This window comes from Cibotium barometz, chromosome 3 (genome assembly GCF_041138505.1).
Source record: "Cibotium barometz isolate CiBa-2024 chromosome 3, ASM4113850v1, whole genome shotgun sequence".
Classification (NCBI taxonomy): domain Eukaryota; kingdom Viridiplantae; phylum Streptophyta; class Polypodiopsida; order Cyatheales; family Cibotiaceae; genus Cibotium; species Cibotium barometz.
The window spans coordinates 2,451,812-2,472,369 of NC_141048.1; the positions used below are offsets into that span (position 1 = coordinate 2,451,812).

Below are 20,558 nucleotides of genomic sequence, written 5' to 3' on the forward strand. Positions count from 1 at the left end.
AAGGTTTCCTTAAAATTGTCAGTGTAACATAAACACACCTTTAACAACATGCTAATATTGGATTTTTTGTTTTAAATTTTCTTATGATTCTCCATTTTCTTATGTCTCTTTGCAGATATTTTTTCCTCTAATTATGTTGAGGAACAACCACTCCAAAGCCTCACCGGAGTTTTCTATGCTATGCATGCATCCATTGGAGAGGCAATGTTTGTATCTCTCAAAGCCCAAGTGATCTTGTAAGAGAACAATATCTTTTTCTTTTCTCACTCATATTTTGTAGATAAAAAACCAAGTTTATTTGGCAAGCTAGAAGAGATCCCCAACCCCCCTCTTAACAATCCCGAATGGCCCAAACCTGATGCTTGGACCATCTTATGCTTAAAGTTTAAGATGGTAAGTGATATCAAGACATCACTCAAGTTTTCAAAGGCATCTAGGTCAGTAGGGCTAAATTGGTTTTGTCCTTTACATGTTTTTGTGCACATGTTCAATTCCATGCCAATGCACCAAACAAAAACAATGTATATTTGTAAGGAGGTACGGTCTGACCTCATTCAAGGATTACTAGGAGAGGGCTGGGAGGTTAATGAGGGGTCACATCAAGGTGATGTGTACAAGTGAAATGTAGTAGATTCTACAGTGTCTTTGAGGTACTTGAAGGCACGCTCTATTTTGTACATGCGTCTGCACTACCAAAGATGGATGCAAAAGCACGGGACATGGATCCCACTTCAAGTCTCAGAAGAAGAAATTATGCCTATTGAGGTAGCTGTGATGATGCAAAATGGATGGATTGAGCGAGTGGCAGCAAGCAAGCATTGGAGCCTAGCAGACCTATGTCAACACTTTAGCATTGTGGGCTTTGACAATGTGGAAGAGTCAAGTTTCAAGTTGTATATCTGATTCCACTACATGTCTAGAATTAACCCTTACACTTTTTGGTTATTGTGCCACTTTCTATATTTTTACAGATTGGGAAGCATAAGGAGGGACAACCATGGTCTCAGAATCATGGCAAATGGGGGACCTTGAATTGTCAGCAGCAAGGTGCATAGCCCAACCAACACATAGTAGGCATGTGTGGAAGAGCTTGAAGATGAACTGAGTATATGGGAAAATAGCCTCTGTCATGAGGGGCAAGAGTTTTAGGATCGAGGTGAAGGCAATGACAAGCTTTCAAGTCAACAAGGAGATGGAGATCAACATGAAGTAAATGTCACAAGAGGGGCAAAAAATGAAGACATTATAACAATTTTAGATTAGATGACATGCTTGTAATTTTGTAGCAGGCTCTTTTTTAACCAACCTTTATTTAATTGAAATCTTAATATTTTTACAAACTGTAATTTTTTTGTCTAGCAGTCTAGTGTGAAAAGGCCAAACTTTAAATTTTAACTATAAATAGCCAAAGGTGCCTTCTTTCTCATTTTCACGCGATAGAAACCAAGCACGAGCTCACACTATCTCTTTGCATTCACATGGCTACCCACTTTGACAACTTCTCTGAGTTCCTCTCCACCACCCCATGGGCGAACAAGAGCAAGCTCTTTGTCATGTTCTCTCGTGAAGTCGACTTTGAAAAGTCGCTCGCCCTTGCGTCCCAACATTATGAGATGCAGATTGCATACATGGAGCATTACTTGGCTCCCCACTCCATCTCCTTTCCCAATTGCCCCAATGATCGATGGGTGCCTGTTGAGCTGCTTAAGTACATTCAACAATTTGCCTGCCCCTACATCCAGCGCCTTGAACGCTTTATCGACATCTGCATACCCGCAAGAGCTTACTGTACCTTCAATAAGCAGGAGGTGAAGAGGTTGGGGAATGGCAATTTAGGAACTAGGTTCCTCTCGTGGCTCACCACTTTTGCGTTCCTCATCAATGATGAGAATTCGGATGAGGAGGTGGAGATGCCTGCATTGCAGTTGGCAGGGTATTTGAGGGATGACAAGGAAGTGAAGGTAGTAGGAACGAGTGCTGCTGTGGAAGAGCAGCTTGCATCAGAGCACTTTAGAGAGGGTGCACAATCTGTAGCCAAACAGCCCAATGTAGTAGAAGATACGGGGCCATCTTTCCCACACGAGGAGAGCATGGTGCTCCCATAGATTGAGATCAATCTCTTGAGCACCATTATGGTGGTGGAAGGTGAAGAACACCTATTTCTTCATGACCTTGAAGAACACCTTCATGACCTTGAAAAGGCAGCTGGCTTGAGAATGGATGAATGCTTCGGCATTATATGCATGTGTTGTGAGGTGGACCTTGATACGTCCAACCTCAGTCCTCACCTAGATAGTGCTATATTACCCCTTGGAGAATCTATCGCAGAGATAGTTGCTTTGGTCAAGGAAACTGTGGTTGAGACCACGGAGCAAGCCCTAGTTCCACAGGAGGAATTCACAACCTTACAAGACAAGCTAGAGGCTGAAAAGGATACCCTTGCTATACTGGAGTGATGGAGGAGACCAAAGCACCAAAAAAGGATGAGGCTAAGTTCTCGATTGACCTCTCCGCCCCCACCAGCACTTTGGCAAAAGAAGACATTGAGCAAGAGGTAATAATCGACCTTTTACAACCTAGAAACATTTGTAATTATGTATAGGAAAATATTTTGATTTTTCTTTTGATTGCAGAGGGTGGTTGAAATTGACGCATTTGCTGAGAGAGGCGGCAACAGCAGAGACCATGCCAAGGTCCATGGACATGATGCTGTGTTGGCACACTATCTTGGTCGACTTTCTCTGGATGGCATTGCCATTATCCACAGGGACTACACCCCTCAATCTGCCTTCACTCTCTTCTTTTTGAAAGCCCTCTCTAAGGTGCTCTGTGTAGTCTCTATGGCACAGAGCACCAAATGTATAGTTTTGATTAAAAAATCCCTTCACTCTCTTCTTTTTGAAAGCCCTCTCTAAGGTGCTTTGTGTAGTCTCTATGGCACAGAGCACCAAATGTATAGTTCTGATTAAAAAATCCCTTGCCTTCGATGTTTTTGGTTTTGGATTTAGGGGTAAGCTTCTTGCTCGTATAGGTATAGCCAAAAGCATAGGCATAGAGGATCCTCAAGAAATAGCCCAATCACTTCTTGAGCACACTCTTCCCAATAACAAGAGAAGGAAGCTCAATATTGTAAGAAAGCTTTTGTAAAGATGATGTATCACTTCTTATTATGAATATAATACAATTTTTGCAAACTTGTTTTCATTAAGTATATCATTGTTTTTTCTAGTTTGTACCATTAATGTTTTTGTGAATGCATCAGAAATGACCCTGGAAGCCTGGGAAAGCAGTGCTAGAACAGTGCAAATTTTGAGCCTGCATCGCTACTGTAGAGCTCAAATTTGCACTGTTTTGGCACAGCTTCCCCAGCCCTTCAGGAGCAATTCTGATGCATTGGATGACAAATAATGTATTTTTACACATGATTAAAGGTATTTTTATCTTGTAAATTATTGTTTCTCATAATCAATGTACTCAACTTGATTATAAATGCATCAAAAATGATTCTGAGTGGCTGGGGGAGCAGTGCTAGAACAGTGCGAATTTTGAGCCTGCATCGCTGCTGTAGAGCTGAAATTCGCACTGTTCTGGCATAGCTTCCCCAGCCCTCCAGAAGCAATTCTAATGCATTAGATGATAAATAATGTATTTTTACACATGATTAAAGGTATTTTTATTTTGTAAATTATCGTTTTTATAATTAATGTACTCAACTTCATTATGCATCAGAAATGATCCTGAGTGGTTGGGGGAGCAGTGCCAGAACAGTGTGAATTTTGAGCCTGCACCGCCGCTCTGCTCTGCAGAGCCTAAATTCGCACTATTCTGGCATAGCTTCCCCAGTCCTCCAGGAGCAATTCTGATGCATTGGATGACAAACAATGTAATATTACACATGATTAAAGGTGTTTTTATCTTATAAACTATTGTTTCTCACAATTATTGTACTCAAATTCATTATAAATGGATCAGAAATGATCCTGAGTGGATAGGAGAGCAGTGCCAATTTTGAGCCTGCATCGCCACTGCAAAGTTTAAATTTGCACTATTGTGGCATAGCTTCCCCAGTCCTCCAGGAGCAATTCTGATGCATTAGATGATAAACACTATATTTTTACACATGATTAAAGGTGTTTTTATCCTATAAACTATTGTTTCTCACAATTAGTGTGCTCAACTTCATTTTAAATGCATAAGAAATGATGTTGAGTGGCTAGGGGAGAAGTGCCAGAACAATGCGAATTTTGAGCCTACATCACCGTTGCAGAGGCCAAATTTGTAATGTTCTAGCACAGCTTCCTCAGTCCTCCAAGAGCATTTCTGATGCCTTGGGTGACAAACTCGCATGATAGACACTCCATGTTAAACAAACATGATGACACCGAGACATTGTAAGAGAAACTTAAAATTTTAATTATCAGAAGATTACAAATGAAAGCCAGATAGGCTTGTTACAAAGGGGGGTTTGAAACAAAAGAGTTGCTTCAAAAAAAAGGTTAACATCTAAGATCTCTAGATCGTGTCGTCTCGCTTGCCTCGAATGCGTCGAGCTAGTTGTTGCTGGTCCTTGGCAGATATGGTAATCCTCTTTGCATGTATTTCAAGGAGGCTGGTGTCTTCAAAAAGCCCAAAAAGGTAAGCCTCGGAGGCTTCTTGCAAGGGCAATCCCCTGCACGCGGAACTCTGTTCTATATCGTTGGAGAATCTCCTTCACTATGCGAGTGAAAGGGGCTCTTCTTATCAGGAACTTAGTGTTCCTCTGATAAAACTTGATTTCTTGTCAAGCCCTATGCCCTTGGCGCATCCTTCTCCTTGGAGCTCTCTGTGTTGTGTTAGTGCGTTGGTGAGGTTGGGACTTCCTTGGCTTGAAGAGCTTGACCTTTCTACGCTTGTGTGCACTTGCACGAACCTCCTCTTGGTCTCTCTCATAGTCTGAATTCTCCTCCTCCTGTTGCTGTGGTACCTGTGTATCAAGTTCCTACCGGGTAGGTAGGGGACCCTGTCCTGGTAGTAGGGTCTTGCCACCTATGGTGCTGCGCAATGTAGGAATGTTTTCACCAACCTAGTCGAACTGCTCATCATCGGCCTCTCTGTCTTGATCTCTGGGTTGGCTGCATTGTGGGGTCTTCTTCACATGCTTTCTCCCACCAGAAGGGCCTGCATGTGTGTGCGTTGGTGTTGCTGTGGGAGGAGGGTTGGACTCCTGGTGATCCCATTGGGCATGTCCTAGAATCAAGGGGTCACTCTCTTCCGTGGTGTCGCTAGTATGTGGTCGTTGTGGGTGCCTTGCACTGTGTTTTGTGAAGGCATGGTAACACGTGCGGTGTTCTTGGTGCGTGCCATATCCATGTACAACTATGCTAACGTGGTGATGTGCTGGTGTCCTTACGTGGGTGTCTACGTAGATCTTGAGCTTAAGCTCTCTAAAAGTGAATGAAAATGAAGTGAGAGAAGGAACTATTAATAGTTTTTTTAAAGGGCAAAAAACCTAACTAAACTTATTTTCTTAGCCTTATTACATCTAGATTTATGCTGGTGCGTGCACAACCCAACGCCTCCCTTGTCTCCTTATTCATGCATGCCAAGCACCATGCCTATGGGGAGCATTGGAGCATTGGTCTGCGACCATTCAAGCCGAGCATGACTTTTTGCAGCCTTGCGTGCCTCTTGCACAAGCTTAGATTGTTGGGCCCGCTCCCTAAACAATACCCTTCCAAAGGTTGTGTAATAAAACCAATTGAACATCTCTTGAGATAGTTTGTACATGTTCCTCCTGCTGCTGCAGAAGCTCCACCTCCATGTCTTGTATTTTTGAAATAAACCCCTCTTACTTTATAATGTGATTTCTCCATCCCTTGGGTACTCCACATGTCGAGCGATCCATACTTGTTCATGAAATACGCACCATGTGCATAAACTACGTGCTGTACACATGACAATAGAATTTAATTAGAAAAAGTCAAGGTTAAAACACCAATTTATTCCAACAGAACCAACCTTTTGTATACCTTTTCCATTTGTCTTTTTCTACCTAGGAATATCAATGTCAGCATTGCAGTATGGACAAGGCCATCTTGATGTCACGCCTTGAGCACAACCCATCATGCATTTAATTGTCTTCAAATCTCCCCCAAGATGCCAATCCATCTTGAACTTTCCCATGTTTTCTACATCTAAAAATTGATCATCAATTTGCTTTTTGATTACATCTGTTATCCAGGGAGTCCTTCCAAACATCCATGTCAATACCTCATGTGTCTCCTTCGGTACCTCGAATGCACCAAGCCACCAGACCTCTTTCTCAAATTGCACACTAAAACTTGGTTTGGTAGTCTTTTCCCATGCACAGATCATGGCCTCATTCATGAGCGTAATGCTCATACGTCCCAGTTTCTGACCTTTCACAATTTGACACTCATCTAGCTTGAGCACAAATGAAAGTGTGCTCCCCAAAACTGTAAATAAACGATAATTTACAATATTCAAAACAAAATAATCGTCTTCATTTTCTACTGAAAAACATGAATAGTAGCAATTGCAAGTTCTCACCTTCTGGTGAAAGACCATAGAACTTCACCATAGCTTGTTTTAGTCTCTCAATATGAACAAAGATGTTATTGTAAACATCAGAGTGAAATTCTATACTTGTTGTCTTGATTTTCTTTCTGCTCGACCCTATCTCTAATGTTAGTGTGCCCTCAACGTGATAAAATTATCCTATAGCTTGCTGCACATCATCATTATTGATACGCTTGACATTGTGAATCATCTTGAGTGTAGGAAATAAAGTGCCAGTGATTCCTTGTCTTAGAAATGCATCTTTTACAACCTGACGGATTGCTTGGTGCCCTTTCATGCTGATTCCAACCGCATCACAAGCATGTTGAATTAATGAAGAATCGATGGAGGTGGTAATCTCGCTCACTACATTGCTGAAAATAGCTTGGCGTATTTTAGGATGACGAGGGTCAGTAATAATTGAGAGAATATCAGATTGGTTTGACCAAATCCTTCCATCCCTCTTCATTAGAACCACACACCTCTTGTTTGCAGAAAATTCCTGGCAGAACATAAATCATGACTATTTTGTTTAAATCACTGAGTGCATAATGAAAGTTTATGTTACTTACTTTGTTGTAAGAATCCTTTTCTTCCATGCTCCACCTTTTAACGCAAGAGTTTCTATACCAGCCAATGTCTTTTTGCGTTCACGACGATGAGCACCATTTGGCGTTGCTTTGAGTCGTTTGATAAGTTCCTCTAGCCTTTGAATCTTTGCTTCCTTCTCCACATTCTCTGTGAGAATCTCTTTCATTTTATCTGATGATGTTTTAAGTCCTTCTTTGACATTGTAAAAGGCTGAATTGTGATGCTTGCAATTGAGATTGCAGAATATGGGCTTGCCAAGCTCTACTTGTAGTCAATCTTCTATAGTATCCTAACAAGCCAAGCTCTACTTGTAGTCAATCTTCTACAGTATCCTAACAAGCCAAGCTCTACTTGTAGTCAATCTTCTACAGTATCCTAACAAGCCAAGCTCTCCTTCACGAACAAATTGCATAAAAGATGATAAATTGCGGAAAGGAGGGTTTGCTCTTAATGGAGGGTCAACTGGATAGAGATGCCCATCAACCCAAAAATCTACATTTTTCTCCTTAGCTATCTTACGAGCTTGGACAGATTGTGCATTAGTAGGATGGGTTTTTTTAGAGCTGCCATACTCTTCAGGAATACGAATGTGTAAATCAACCTTCCGTTTTCTAGCTTCACAAGAGGCTACACACACAGCTTGCAAAGGCTCCATAGCTAAGCAAAGGAAGAAGCTAAAGTAGAGAGATCATCAGAGAGGGGGAGAGAGAGAGAGAGAGAGAGAGAGAGAGAGAGAGAGAGAGAGAGAGAGAGAGAGAGAGAGACTGTTAAAACTTTGCTCTCACAGGTTTAACACAAATCCGTTTTTCTATAAGTAGAAAATGATATTTTTGATATACAAATATACTAACATGGAGTTTTTTATCAATAAATTACATTTATGAGAAAAATTAAAAAATAATAATTTTTGGGGTCCCCACAATTTTGGGATCTCATGGATGTAGTGGTTCCTGATAGTTAGTTATGTTTATGGGGTTGTGGGGACCTGATAGTTAGTTATAGATGTACTGGCTCCTGATAGGCTTCTGACGTGACCCTTGAATTACAAGCTTTTTGGAGAGAAAAAATTATTTTCATTATACATATTGGTTGGGTGGTGTTTTTTCCACCTTAAAATGTAAAAAAATAAAAAAGAAAAAATTTTCACTTTTTGGGGCTCATCTAAATGCGAGAATGTTTTGCTGATGTGGAAGGGAGATATGGTGGGAGTTAATGAGAAAGGAGATTTCAAACTGGCAAGAAAGATTCAATTTGTAGAGAGTGAAGATAAAAAATTCAAAAAGTAAGAGAGAAAGTATGAGAAAAGTCAAAAAGTAAGAGAGAGAGAGAGTATGAGAATATTCCCTTTAAAAAGTGAAACTAGGGGGGTATGGCTGATGTGGCAAGGCAAAAAATAGGGGTCATCATAGCCTTTGTCTCCCTTAAGCCTAGCTTTTTAAGCTCTAATCCCTTAAAATTAGGAATCCTTAAGAGGCCTTTTTTGGGTCCAAAAAATTCTTAATGACTTGCCTTTGCCCATCAAGATTAAGATGGAGATAACCAAAGGCTAGAGTTTGTGTGGACGTGCTTGGAACACACTGCTTTGTTTAGGTGTTGTATGAGAGTGTCCCCTTCACGAGTTGAAGTGAGACATTGAACTTGAAGTTAGGAACCAACCATGTTGTTGAGGCAATTCTCTTTATAGTGCTGTTTTTGTCGAGGCATAAGACATAAATGCATTCTGAGACAAGAGTCCTATTTGACGTGGGTAGTCAACTGATTTTGTACATTTAGTGATACATGGGCTTCACCGTGGAGGGTGGAGTATCCAAATCACATCCCCACATCTTGTTGGAAAATTTTTAGAGGTTGATAAGAGGAATGGTTTTGTAACCCATAGTGGTGACAAGGATACCTAGCCACAATGATTGGTGTTGCTAAAGATTTAGATGCAAGCAACTCTAGCCCTAGAGTCTTGAACTCATTCAGCATCATATAGAATACTATACTTGAGAAACGGCACCTACGCAGTTGTCAGCTCTTCACCACTCAAGAGCACAATCCATAATAGGCCACAAAACATGATATGAACGTTACTTGAGCTAAATTGTGTAGTAAGAACAACATTTGAGATTTCAAGCTTCGAGGGTATAGAGTTGGGTACTAGGGCTTCTTCTTTTACACACTCTCAAAAGCTAGTGAGAAAATGTGTAGCACATGAGTTACAACATTGCATGCCTACATGTGGATGAGCTCATGGGAGCATTTTGGTGCGACACATAATGTGTCATCCACTTGAGCTAGGTGGCAAGCCTAAGCATATGAAGCCTTAAAAAATTTGGACAGGATATTGAATCTATAGCTCATCATTAACACTAGTTCTGTAATTGGACACTAAAGTGTCCTGAGGACACTAAAGTGTCCTGAAAGTTAGCATTTTTCTTGAATTTTTGTGGGCAATCTATTAAGAGTTTTGAAATGCTTAACATCCACAGATGTTCCTCAAGACCCAAAAAAAATTTGAGATTTTTTAAATTACACTTTTCTTAGCTTTTGCAAGGCAATATTTTAATTTTCTTAGACACATGCTGATAAAACGCATGATTTTTGCTGTTTTCAAAATAGTAGTAATTTGTACATAACTTTTAGAAGGGACATAGTTTGATCATGAAACTTGGCTTGATGGAAAGCCCATGATGTAAACTAAATCTTGGAATCATCAAATGATAATTATTGGATAAATTTTTGACTCGCTAATATTGAAATGATGTTTTTTATACAGGTGGAGCATGAATTTTTCTCCTTCCATATGCAAGCTAATAATGTAAAACTTGAGGTGCACCCATGTTATATAGGGTAAATACTACTTTGTTTTGAATTTTCCAAAACTTTAGAGCCACTTTTTGGGCCTCTTCTCATACATGGCCTTTTGCTCAACCTGTTTTTAATACGTAAAATGTCTAATTATGAGCCTAATTTTGATTTTCATCAAAGGGGAAAGCTGTGTAAGTGCATTATTTGTTGTAACTATAGGTGTAGACTACTTGTGCAAGCATAGTTATGATTAGTTTTTGAAAAAAGATGATCAAATTTTGTATTTTTATTTTTTACAGTTTTTTTAGAACTAGGCGATAAGAACCTACTTAAGTGGAGGCTAAGTTGGTGTCATACACATCAAATTATGGCTTATTTATCTCATCTCAAGCATGAAAACCAATAATCAACATTGTCATTGATAGGGCTACAATTTTTTTTAGTGGCGTGATTGAGTTTTGATAATACGCGTTACTTTTGCTGATTTTATACAACTTTTTTGGAAAAAATTCTAGGAAAGGAAAATGATTTTTTTGGTGAACTTCTACCCCCTTGGACTGATGTATGCTATCAAAATATCTTGGGAAAAATGCTATTGATATCATTGGATTTTTTTTTGAGAGAATGATGCTTGCATATTTGGAAAAATCTTGAAAAATCTTGAAAAATGTTCATTTTCAAGACATATGCTACTTTGTTGCTTATGTACTTCCAAATAAAAAGGCATTTTATATGTTTAGCATTTTTTACATAAGCATAGGGTTATGTTCTAAATGCCCAAGGAAGCATTTTGGTTTTTAAAGCCTACATTAGGAGTTTGATTTTTTTTCGCAACCCCCAAAAAAGGACACTCAAGTGTCCTGTTTTGGTACCAAACTAGTGTTAAGGATGTAAGAAATCACTTAGATGATGTTACACCACAAAATGACCGAGTTGAAATGATAACAATATGTATGACCATTGTTATAACAAACAACTAAGCTCAAGCTAGATGCTGAGATTAATGCTAATGCCAATTGAGGAATTGTTACTTCTATCAATCCCAATGAGATTCAGGAATTAATGTGAAAGCACATTATGGGGGTAATCTACTATACTCTTATCTTGGTTAGCTACATACCTAGTAGAAGGAGATGTGATGTTCCTACAATCTACCATCATTGTTATAATTTGTGTGAAATACTAGAGGCTAGAACTCAATGTCTATTTCACCAACCAAACATGGACTTGTAGAGTCCTATTTGATGGTGGGTAGTCAACTTATTTTGTGCATTTATTGGTATGTGGGCTTCATAGTGGAGAGTGAAGTATCCAAATCACATCTCCAATGCCCATATGCATCACCTCTTGTTGGCAAATTTTTAGAGTTGGTGATAAGGGGAATGGTTTTGTAACCCATGGTGGTGACAAGGAGACCTAGCCAGAGTGATTAGTGTTGCTAAAGATTTAGATGCAAGCAACTGTAGCCCAAGAGTCTTGGACTCATTCAGCATATAGATTACTAACTTCAGAAACGACACATGCGCAGTTGCCAGCTCTGTAAGCTAGTGACCAAATATGCAGCACACGAGTTACATCACTACATGCCTACATGTTGATGGGTGGGGTCACGGGAGCATTTTGGTGTGACACATTTTGTGCCATCCACTTAAGCTGGGTGTGGCAAGCCTAAGCATATGAAGCCTTGAAAGGTTCGCTCATCATTAAGGATGTAAGAAATTACTTAGATGTAACACCACAAAATGACTGAGTTGAAATGATAGGAATATGTATGACCACTGTTATAACAAACAATTGAGCAGAAGCTAGATGCCGAGATTAATGCAAATGCCGATAGAGGAATTGTTACTTCTATCAAGCCCAATGAGATACAAGAATTAGTGTGAAAGCACATTATGGGGGTAATCTACTATACTCTTAACATGGTTAGCTATATACTTAGTAGAAGGAGATGTGACGTTTCTACAATCTACTATCATTGTTATAATTTGTGTGAAATAGAAGGCAATGTCTATTTTACCAACCAAACGTAGACTTGTAGATAATTACAACGATTAGAGAATAATTGAAGGAACAACTTGAACGTTGGGATCTTGTGACTCTCTCCTCTACTCCAACTTGCAAGATAGATTTCCTTAGTAGTTACATAGTTAATACTATATAACTTCCCATGTAGGACAATTTAAAAGTTATTTTTCGCCACTAGGGATAACTTTTGTTTTACATATACATGCATACGTACATATCCATAATCTATCTAGCGATATCTAGCGATAGAGAGCGCGCGCGAGAGCTATATAGGTTTTTATATGGTTACAAAATGGTTGCGTGAACGAAAGATCGGCGGTCATTCAAAGATTAATCTCACGAGTCACAATGCACACGATACATACGTTGTTACACACAATCACAGCAACAGGTGTAACAATCACAGCAACAGCACATGTAGAGAAACAGAACCATTTTTTTTTGGGGAAACGCATTTGTGCATGCATGTCTCACGTGCACGGAGAGTGATTATTTATTTTATTTCTTATTGGGCATCCTGCACAAAGCCTGTTGACGTCCACATGCTGCTAGGCGCGAACGTTGGAGACGTAAACACCGAGGCGATCGATGTTGGTGCCGGCACCGCCGAAGAAGCCAAGAATTTGGGGTCGGACAATCTGGCCATTCCTGGCACTCGGAAACTGGGTGGTGACGGTTGAGGCAGAGAGGCCCACAGCCACCACGCCAATGTGGTTAGGATCGCCGGAGAAGTATCCGGAATCACGAGCGACGGTGACGGAGATGTTACTTAACGCCTCGAGCGCCCCCGTTGCCGGGTTGAACTGGATCTGCGCCGTGAACGAAACGAAAAGCAATATTAAAAAGACGAGTTAAGGTAGAAGAACGTGACGTAATTGTGAGAGGCGCTCTCTAACTCGTTACTCTCCTACCTCCTTTGTGCTGCCCACGCGGGAACCGTGAAGCTTCGTGTTTCCGTTGCCGTACACAACCTCCAAGCCCCGGAGTATTTCCGTGTAATAAATGGTGACCTTCGAAACACCTGAGTTATGCCATCCGTCGTCGAAGGCGTCACCGCCAGCGCCCCCCCAAGGCCCAAGAATCACCGCTGCATCAGCCTGCAGAATCATGAAGCATACTAATTATTCAATTAGCTACTATAGCCAGCTATACAAGAGGCTAAAATCAAATATCATACCAATTAGAAGTTGATGATACATTGTTCGCCCTACGTACTTACCTGGGCAGAACTAGACATCTCGCTAAATCTGTTGCAAAGTGGAGGAAAGGCGTTGTTGGTGCTGATACGCTGGTGTGCCGAGCTCTACTTCTTATGTAGATAGCCGGAAGACTCGTTGTGGAGTCGAGGAGGACATGATCACCGACCTAAGCTGCTAAGCATTTCTCTCGTGCTCTCTGTCCTGCCTTGTCACCGCGTCGCTCTGATCTCTTGTTAGTGTCAGAAAAAGAAAAATTGGACGTCTCGCCTCCGCCAGCTTGTCCGTACTCTCTCTCTCTCTCTCTCTCTCTGTCTCTCTCTCACACGCGCGCACGCGGACGGACACACACACACACACACTCTCTCTCTCTCGTTTAATAGCACATGCTCATGCTGATTCGTAATCCACACCAGTCTTTCTGTCGTTCTCATGGCCAAATTACGCGGTCCTTTGTGGGTCGCCCCTTCGAGTACACATGCTGATTCATAATCCTTATCCCCAGGATCCTCATTACAATCCACACAAGTCACTCCTAGCACAATGCTGATTCTTTCTTTCGTTCTCATGGCCACATCACGTGGTCCTTTGTAGGCACGCCAGGGTGGTTCGCCCCTTTGAGTACACATGGCTGCTATGAAAGGGCATAGGTATACAGTTGATCCTTCCTTTTCAAGGGTATTATCTCCTGAAATATATATTGCCCTTATATTTCATTTTCTATATTTAAAAAAGAAACAGGATCACACATTGGTGAAACATATAAAAGATATATCAATGAACACAAGGGTGCCACATAGTAAAAACATAGAAGCGATGGGAGTCTTACGTCGAGTCGAGAGTGAATGTCAGCTTGAAGATGCGATTAAAGAGACCATAATACTACAAGCAACAAACACCAAAATTAATGTATATCTTTATTTTTCTCTTCATTTTCTTCAATATAAAGAAAGTGAAGAGAAATTTGAAAAACCTCCCCAAAGAGAAGAGATTCTTTCTCTTCTTCCCTTTATTCTTCTTCTCATAAAAAGGACAAAAACAAGAAAAGTATTCTTCGACACCTCTCTCTTCTTCCTCTAGTATAGAAGAAGGAAAGATGGCAATGACATGGCATAAGATTAAAAAAGTTAAAGCAGAGAGATGACTTAAACTATTGACCTTTCTTTGATGACATGTTTACATTATTAATCTATTTAGAAAACCAAACAAAATAAAACATAAGACAAATTAAATAACCTAAAAATATTCACAAAAGATAAGTGATAAGTAGGGGTAATGAGCGAGGGTAAGGATACTACTCCCCCATTAGGATTCTCGGAGTAGGGTGCATGTACATTCTCCCATCAGTGTAGGAGGAAAAAGGGTAGAGAAATGGGAGTGGTGTATATTCAAAGCCTCCTGGGTGCATATAAAAACTCAAAACTTTCACTACAAGAGATCTACCCATAGTAATGATGTGCAATGTTTTTGTCGAGATAGTTTTTTTCAAGTATGCGATCTCTTGGGCCTTAGCATTATTGTCAGTAGAAGATTTCAGAACTTGCATCGATATGTGGGTTGAAATGTGTGTCGATATTTACATCAAAATTTACTTACAACATTTTATCAAAAATATTAGTGAATATATTTGATTTTAGAATATAATAGAAATTTTATGATTATTCATCCTATATAAGGTCCATGGCTCCAAAGGCTCAATTTCTAAAATGACGTCTACATATCTCCAATATCTCCAAACACAATATTAAAAGGGATTTCGTTACCATCCATAGAAGGATAAAAGAGCATGTACTATCAGTAAATCCACTAGATCATGATGAGCCCTCCTCATGTATATATTAATTGATTCTCAATGACATCATCGTCCATAACATTTACATCATGAGCATATTTTTAGTTACTTTCTAAAGCATTGGGGGTGTTATCACCTTCTTCTATTTCTTCCTCAACATCCCTATCTTTAAATATGTGTTTGCTTCGAGGTGCAATTTATATTATATATACCACCATTTTGATTCTAACAAAGCTGGTTGGAAGTGTTGGAATTAGGGATAGGGTTGCAACAATGCACACACACAAGATAGAGAAGCTTGAGAGTACACACACTCACTAGATTAGAATGAACAAATGTGTGCCAGATGCAAAAGATAAGTACACACCCCAAAATGATTACATAAGAGTGTGTACATACGCATGGGGGAAAAAACCTCATAGTGAGGGAAAAAGTGCCATGACGGTCCTAAGTGTGTTCACACACAATACTACCATATAATGCTACAAATCCCCCCTGGAGTCATAATGTGAACATGTATAGGATATGCCCGATCAATCCTGAAAAGGTAGTAAGCCCAAAGCTTTATGAAAAGCTTTGAACTTTTCATAAGAAAGAGCCTTTGTGAATAAATCTGCCATGTTGTCATGTGTAGGCACATAGAGATAAAGAGGATCTCTGCTGTAGAGAGTCTTTCCCTAACAAAGTGGTAATGCACCTCAATGTTCTTAGTGCGAGCATGAAACACTCGGTTCCTCGTAATAACTCCTAATGCGCTCTGGCTGTTAGTGAAAATCGTAGTACTATACGACTGTCCAACACTCAAATCAACCATAAGACATCTGAGCCACACACACTGAATTGTAGCTGCCCTCCTACTCAGCTTCAGAGCTGGAAGTCGCCACCACTGTAAGCTGCTTCTTGCTGCTGCTGAGCCCCATAATATACCTGAATCACTAAGGCAAAAGCAAAACCCACTAGTGGACACTCGTGTGTCATAACATCCAGCCCAATATGAACCACTAAAAGCATGCAGCTGTGACTCACCCCCCTTTGGATAAAACAATCCAAAATATTGAGTGCCCTACAAATAGCGAAAAACTCGCTTGATAGCCTACCAATGCTTCGTACTTTGGCCATGCATAAATCTTCTCAACTATGAGACCGCATACTGTATATTTGCCCTCATGTTGCATACATATAGAAGGGATCCAACAGTCTACTGATACAAACTAGCACCAAAAGAGTCTCTTGCATCTTGAAGACTAAGTCGAGTACCTATCTCCATAGGTGTAGCCCACAGGTTTACAGTCTTCAAGATTAAACCTCTTTAATAGCTTTTGTATATATTTAGATTGTAGCATAACAATGCCATCATTGGGCTGCATAAACCGAATCCCTAAATTATAATGCAAGGACTCCAAATCTGACATCTCAAATGATGACTTGCAAATCAGCCTTAAAGGCTGAAATCTGATCTATATCACGTCCCGTGAGAGCAGCATGTCATCAACATATAGAATGATGACAAAAAATGTGTCCTTACTACTCTTCACAGAGGGTACTCTCTGTTGGACTGTTGCAAAAATCATTTGCAATGAAGTATGCATGAATCTTCTCATACCATGCTCTAGGAGCCTGCTTAAGGCCATAAAGAGCCTTTTTCAACCTACATACTTTAGACTCTTCTCCTTTCACATCAAAACTAGGAGGCTTCGATACATACACGTCCTCATGTAAGTCACCATTCAAGAATTCAGTCTTAATGTCCAACTGATGTACATTCCACCCATGATGTGCTACCAAAGTAATGAGACACCTAATGGTAGTCATACAAGATGTAGGTGCAAAGGTCTCATCATAATCAATGCCCTTTTGCTGGGCATACCCCTTTGTAAACAAGTCTGGCCTTGTAGCGATAAATGCTACCATCTTCTTTGCATTTTAACTTGTAAACCCACTTAGTATCAATGGCCTTCTTGCCATGAGGTAGATCTATCAAATACTAGGTGTCATTCTTGAGTATAGAGTTATACTCATACTGCATAGCATGCATCCAATGATCATCATCCTGTGCTTCCTCAAAGGAAACAGGCTTCTCCTCATTACATAAAGTAGAAATGAGAACATGATCCACATGAGAATAATCTGCATGATGAGAACCTGCACGAGTTCTGCTAGGTAAAGAAGCTGCCAACTTGCTATCCCTCAATGTTTGCACAAGCCATTTTGGCATATGCCTAGATTCTTCTATGGCTGCTCTCTCCTCATCATCCACTACATCCTCAATAATTACCTCATCAAAAGACTGATTTGCAAGTTGATTTTGCACATGTAAAGGCTGAATTTCAATACTTGGTTGAGCATTCAATTGCTCTATATATGGCTGCCCTCCATTAAACAAAGGTAGGAGTGAATCAAACATGTCCTGTGAGCATACATTCTACTGTTTTTTGTATAGAGCATTCAATTGCTCTATATATGGCTGCCCTCCATTAAACAAAGGTAGGAGTGAATCAAACATGTCATGTGAGCATACATTCTACTGTTTTTTGTATGAAAGCATGGGCTGAACTAAGTTTTTGACAAAACAACATCTCTACTTAGCAAAATCCGCTTTGAGGCTGGATGGTAGAGTCTATATCCCTTGCTTTCTGAATAGTATCCCTTGCTTTCTGAATAGTATCCCACAAATATGCATTTAAGTGCCTTATCACATCAAGCTTACTACGTTGTTGCTCAGGCACAAGATGATAAGAAAGATGACCAAAAACACGCAAATGAGCCACAAAAGGCTTCCTGCAAGCTTCAAAAGGAGTTTTAGACTGCAAGGCCTTGGTAGCGCATTTGTTCAACACATAGTTTGTGCACGTAGTTGCCTCTAACCAAAAACCATGAGGTAAATCTTGGGCTTTCACCATACATCGTGCCATCTCCATGTAGAGAGACCTATTCTTCCACTCAGCCACACCATTTTGTTGAGGTGTGTATGGCACTATACATTGATGTCATGCCTTTTTCAGCCATATATACATGAAATTCCTTCGACATATACTCTGAACAAAGGGTGCCAACTTTATATTCACGTGCATTTTTAACCATAGATACGAAGTGCCTTAAGCATATAAAAACCTCTGAATTCTGCTTTAATGGATGGAGTAATCATGAAAAGTGACGAAGTAGAGATATCCCCCAATAGATGATGTCCTCATAGGACTATATACATCACTATGTATAAGCTGTAATTTCTTAACAGATCTCATAGATCCATCCTTTGCAAATGATGCCTGATGTATTTTACCAAGAATACACTCCTCACTTACATGTCTAGTAGGGGTCTCAAGAGGTGGCAACTCAAACACCATATCATGTCTTTGAAGGCGTAATAAACTGCCATAATTTTAATAACCAAATTGTGCATGCCATAATTCTACATCACCTATTGCACGAGTTATAGAGACTGAGCAAGCATCATGCTGCAACTTCTGAAATACATCCATCTTGTATAGGCCATGAAACAAGGTACTTGAGGCAATGATAGAATAACCATCATTTTTATCCTGAACTGTACATCTAGCATCCGCAAATTTCACCATCAAGCCTAAAAAGGCTAAGGTTGTAGCAAGGTCTTCCTAATGCCTAGCACATATAAAACTTCCAAAAAGAGTAAATGCGCCCCCATTTGCAGCAGTGAGCACAACCCTACCAACTCCTTTGATAGGATATGAGGAACTATTTACACATGTGACAATTCCTGCACTTGGGATAGATTCCGGAGATGAGAAAAAACCTTTTTGTGACGTAATGTGCTTACTAGCATCTGATTTTGCCACTGACATGCACACATCATGAGCAGAAGGGTCATAGCTGCAATGTACAGTCCATGCCCAATAATCTTGAGAGAAACTAGCAGATTTCTTCTTCTCTACACTTGGTGCACATGCATCAGCCACATCCATGCCCAATTCTTTCTTTTTCTCCTTCCCTAGTCTTTTCTTGCACTCATGTATGTAGTCCCTTAGTTTCCTGCAAGAGTGACACTTGCCCTTCTTTTTTTAGGCTTATCACCATCTTTATCTATATCCTTACCTGAGGATTCTGAATTTTGGCTTATGTTGGAATTAGGGTTGCAGGAATGCACACACAACTTCAAGAAGATGAGGAAGCTTGAGCACAACACAGTAGTGTATTATGAGTGCCAAAAATGAAAGATAACAAGCCCTAGAAGATAATGGGCGTATATACAATGCACGGGGGAAAAAACCTCCTAGTGAGGGAAAAAGTGCCCCGGCGGTCCTAAGTGTGTTCACACACATCACTACTATAATATGGTAACAAATCCCCCCTGGAGTGATGCGGTGAACAAGAGCTAGCACTCATGTATAGGGAAGTGTCTAGCTATGTGGACGAATCCACAAAAGGGAGTAAGCCCAAAGCTTTGCGAAAAGCTTCGAACTTCTCACGAGGCAGAGCCTTTGTGAAAAGGTCTGCAAGGTTATCCTGTGTTGGCACATAAGCCAAACTGATCTCTCCTGCAGAGAGTCTCTCCCTGACATAATGGTAGTGCACCTCAATGTGCTTCGTACGAGCATGGAACACTGGGTTCCGCGCAACTGCCAATGCGCTCTGACTGTCAGTGAAGATGGTGGTGGCAGATGGCTGCCCAACACCCAAATCAGCCATAAGGCGTCTGAGCCACACACACTCAACCGTAGCTGTGAAAGCTGCCCTGTACTCAGCTTCACAACTAGAAGTGGCCACAGTAGGCTGCTTCTTGCTCAACCATGATATGCATGAGCTTCCAAGCATGAAGCAAAAACCACTCGTGGACACGCGTGTGTCATAACAACCAGCCCAGTCAGAATCTGAAAAAACATGTAAATCTGGCGGCAATGATCCCCCCTTGGGATAAAACAACCCAAGATGCCGAGTACCACTCAAATAGCGAAAGATACGCTTCACTGCCTGCCAATGCTTAATGCCTGGGCTATGCATAAATCTGCTCACCTGTGAGACTGCAAACTGAATGTCCGGCCTCGTAATGCATACATAAATGAGGCAACCAACAGCTGTCTGATAGAGTGTGACATCAAAGTGATCTCCAGCATCATGAAGACTCAACTTCAAACCTGTCTCCATTGGAGTAGCAATAGGCTTGCAGTCTTCAAGGCCAAATCTCCGCAACAATGTTTCAATATACTTTGTCTGACACAAAGCAATACCTCCATCACACTGCTTAAATTGTATCCCTAAATAATGATGCAAATGCCCCAAATCTGACATCTCAAAAGAGGCATTCAAATCAGCCTTAAAATCAGCAATATGACTCTCATTTGGTCCTGTGAGCAGCATGTCATCGACATAGAGAGCAATGATTAGATGTACACCATCCACACGTTTAACATACAAAGTGCTTTCTATTGGACTATTCTGAAACCCATGTGCAGTCAAATATGCATGTATTTTTTCATACCAAGCTCGTGGAGCTTGCTTTAAACCATATAAAGCCCTTTTTAACCTGCACACTTTGTTTTCCTGCCCTCTTTGAACAAAACCACGAGGCTGCGATACATACACCTCCTCATGCAAATCTCCATTTAAGAACGCAGTCTTTATGTCCA

The 20,558-nt window shown here is 40.4% G+C and overlaps 1 protein-coding gene across 1 annotated transcript; it reads right to left on the bottom strand.

The window, feature by feature from the left end:
- Positions 1-12,388: 12,388 nt before the first annotated feature.
- On the bottom strand, positions 12,389-13,385 carry LOC147639597 (jacalin-related lectin 9-like). The gene is made up of 3 exons (XM_086772096.1): positions 13,190-13,385; positions 12,882-13,067; positions 12,389-12,779 (listed from the first exon to the last, which is right to left on the bottom strand). The coding sequence occupies exons 1-3, from the start codon at positions 13,205-13,207 to the stop codon at positions 12,519-12,521; spliced, it is 465 nt and encodes a 154-aa protein (XP_086628222.1). The 5' UTR covers positions 13,208-13,385; the 3' UTR covers positions 12,389-12,518.
- Between the last annotated feature and the right edge of the window lie 7,173 nt (positions 13,386-20,558).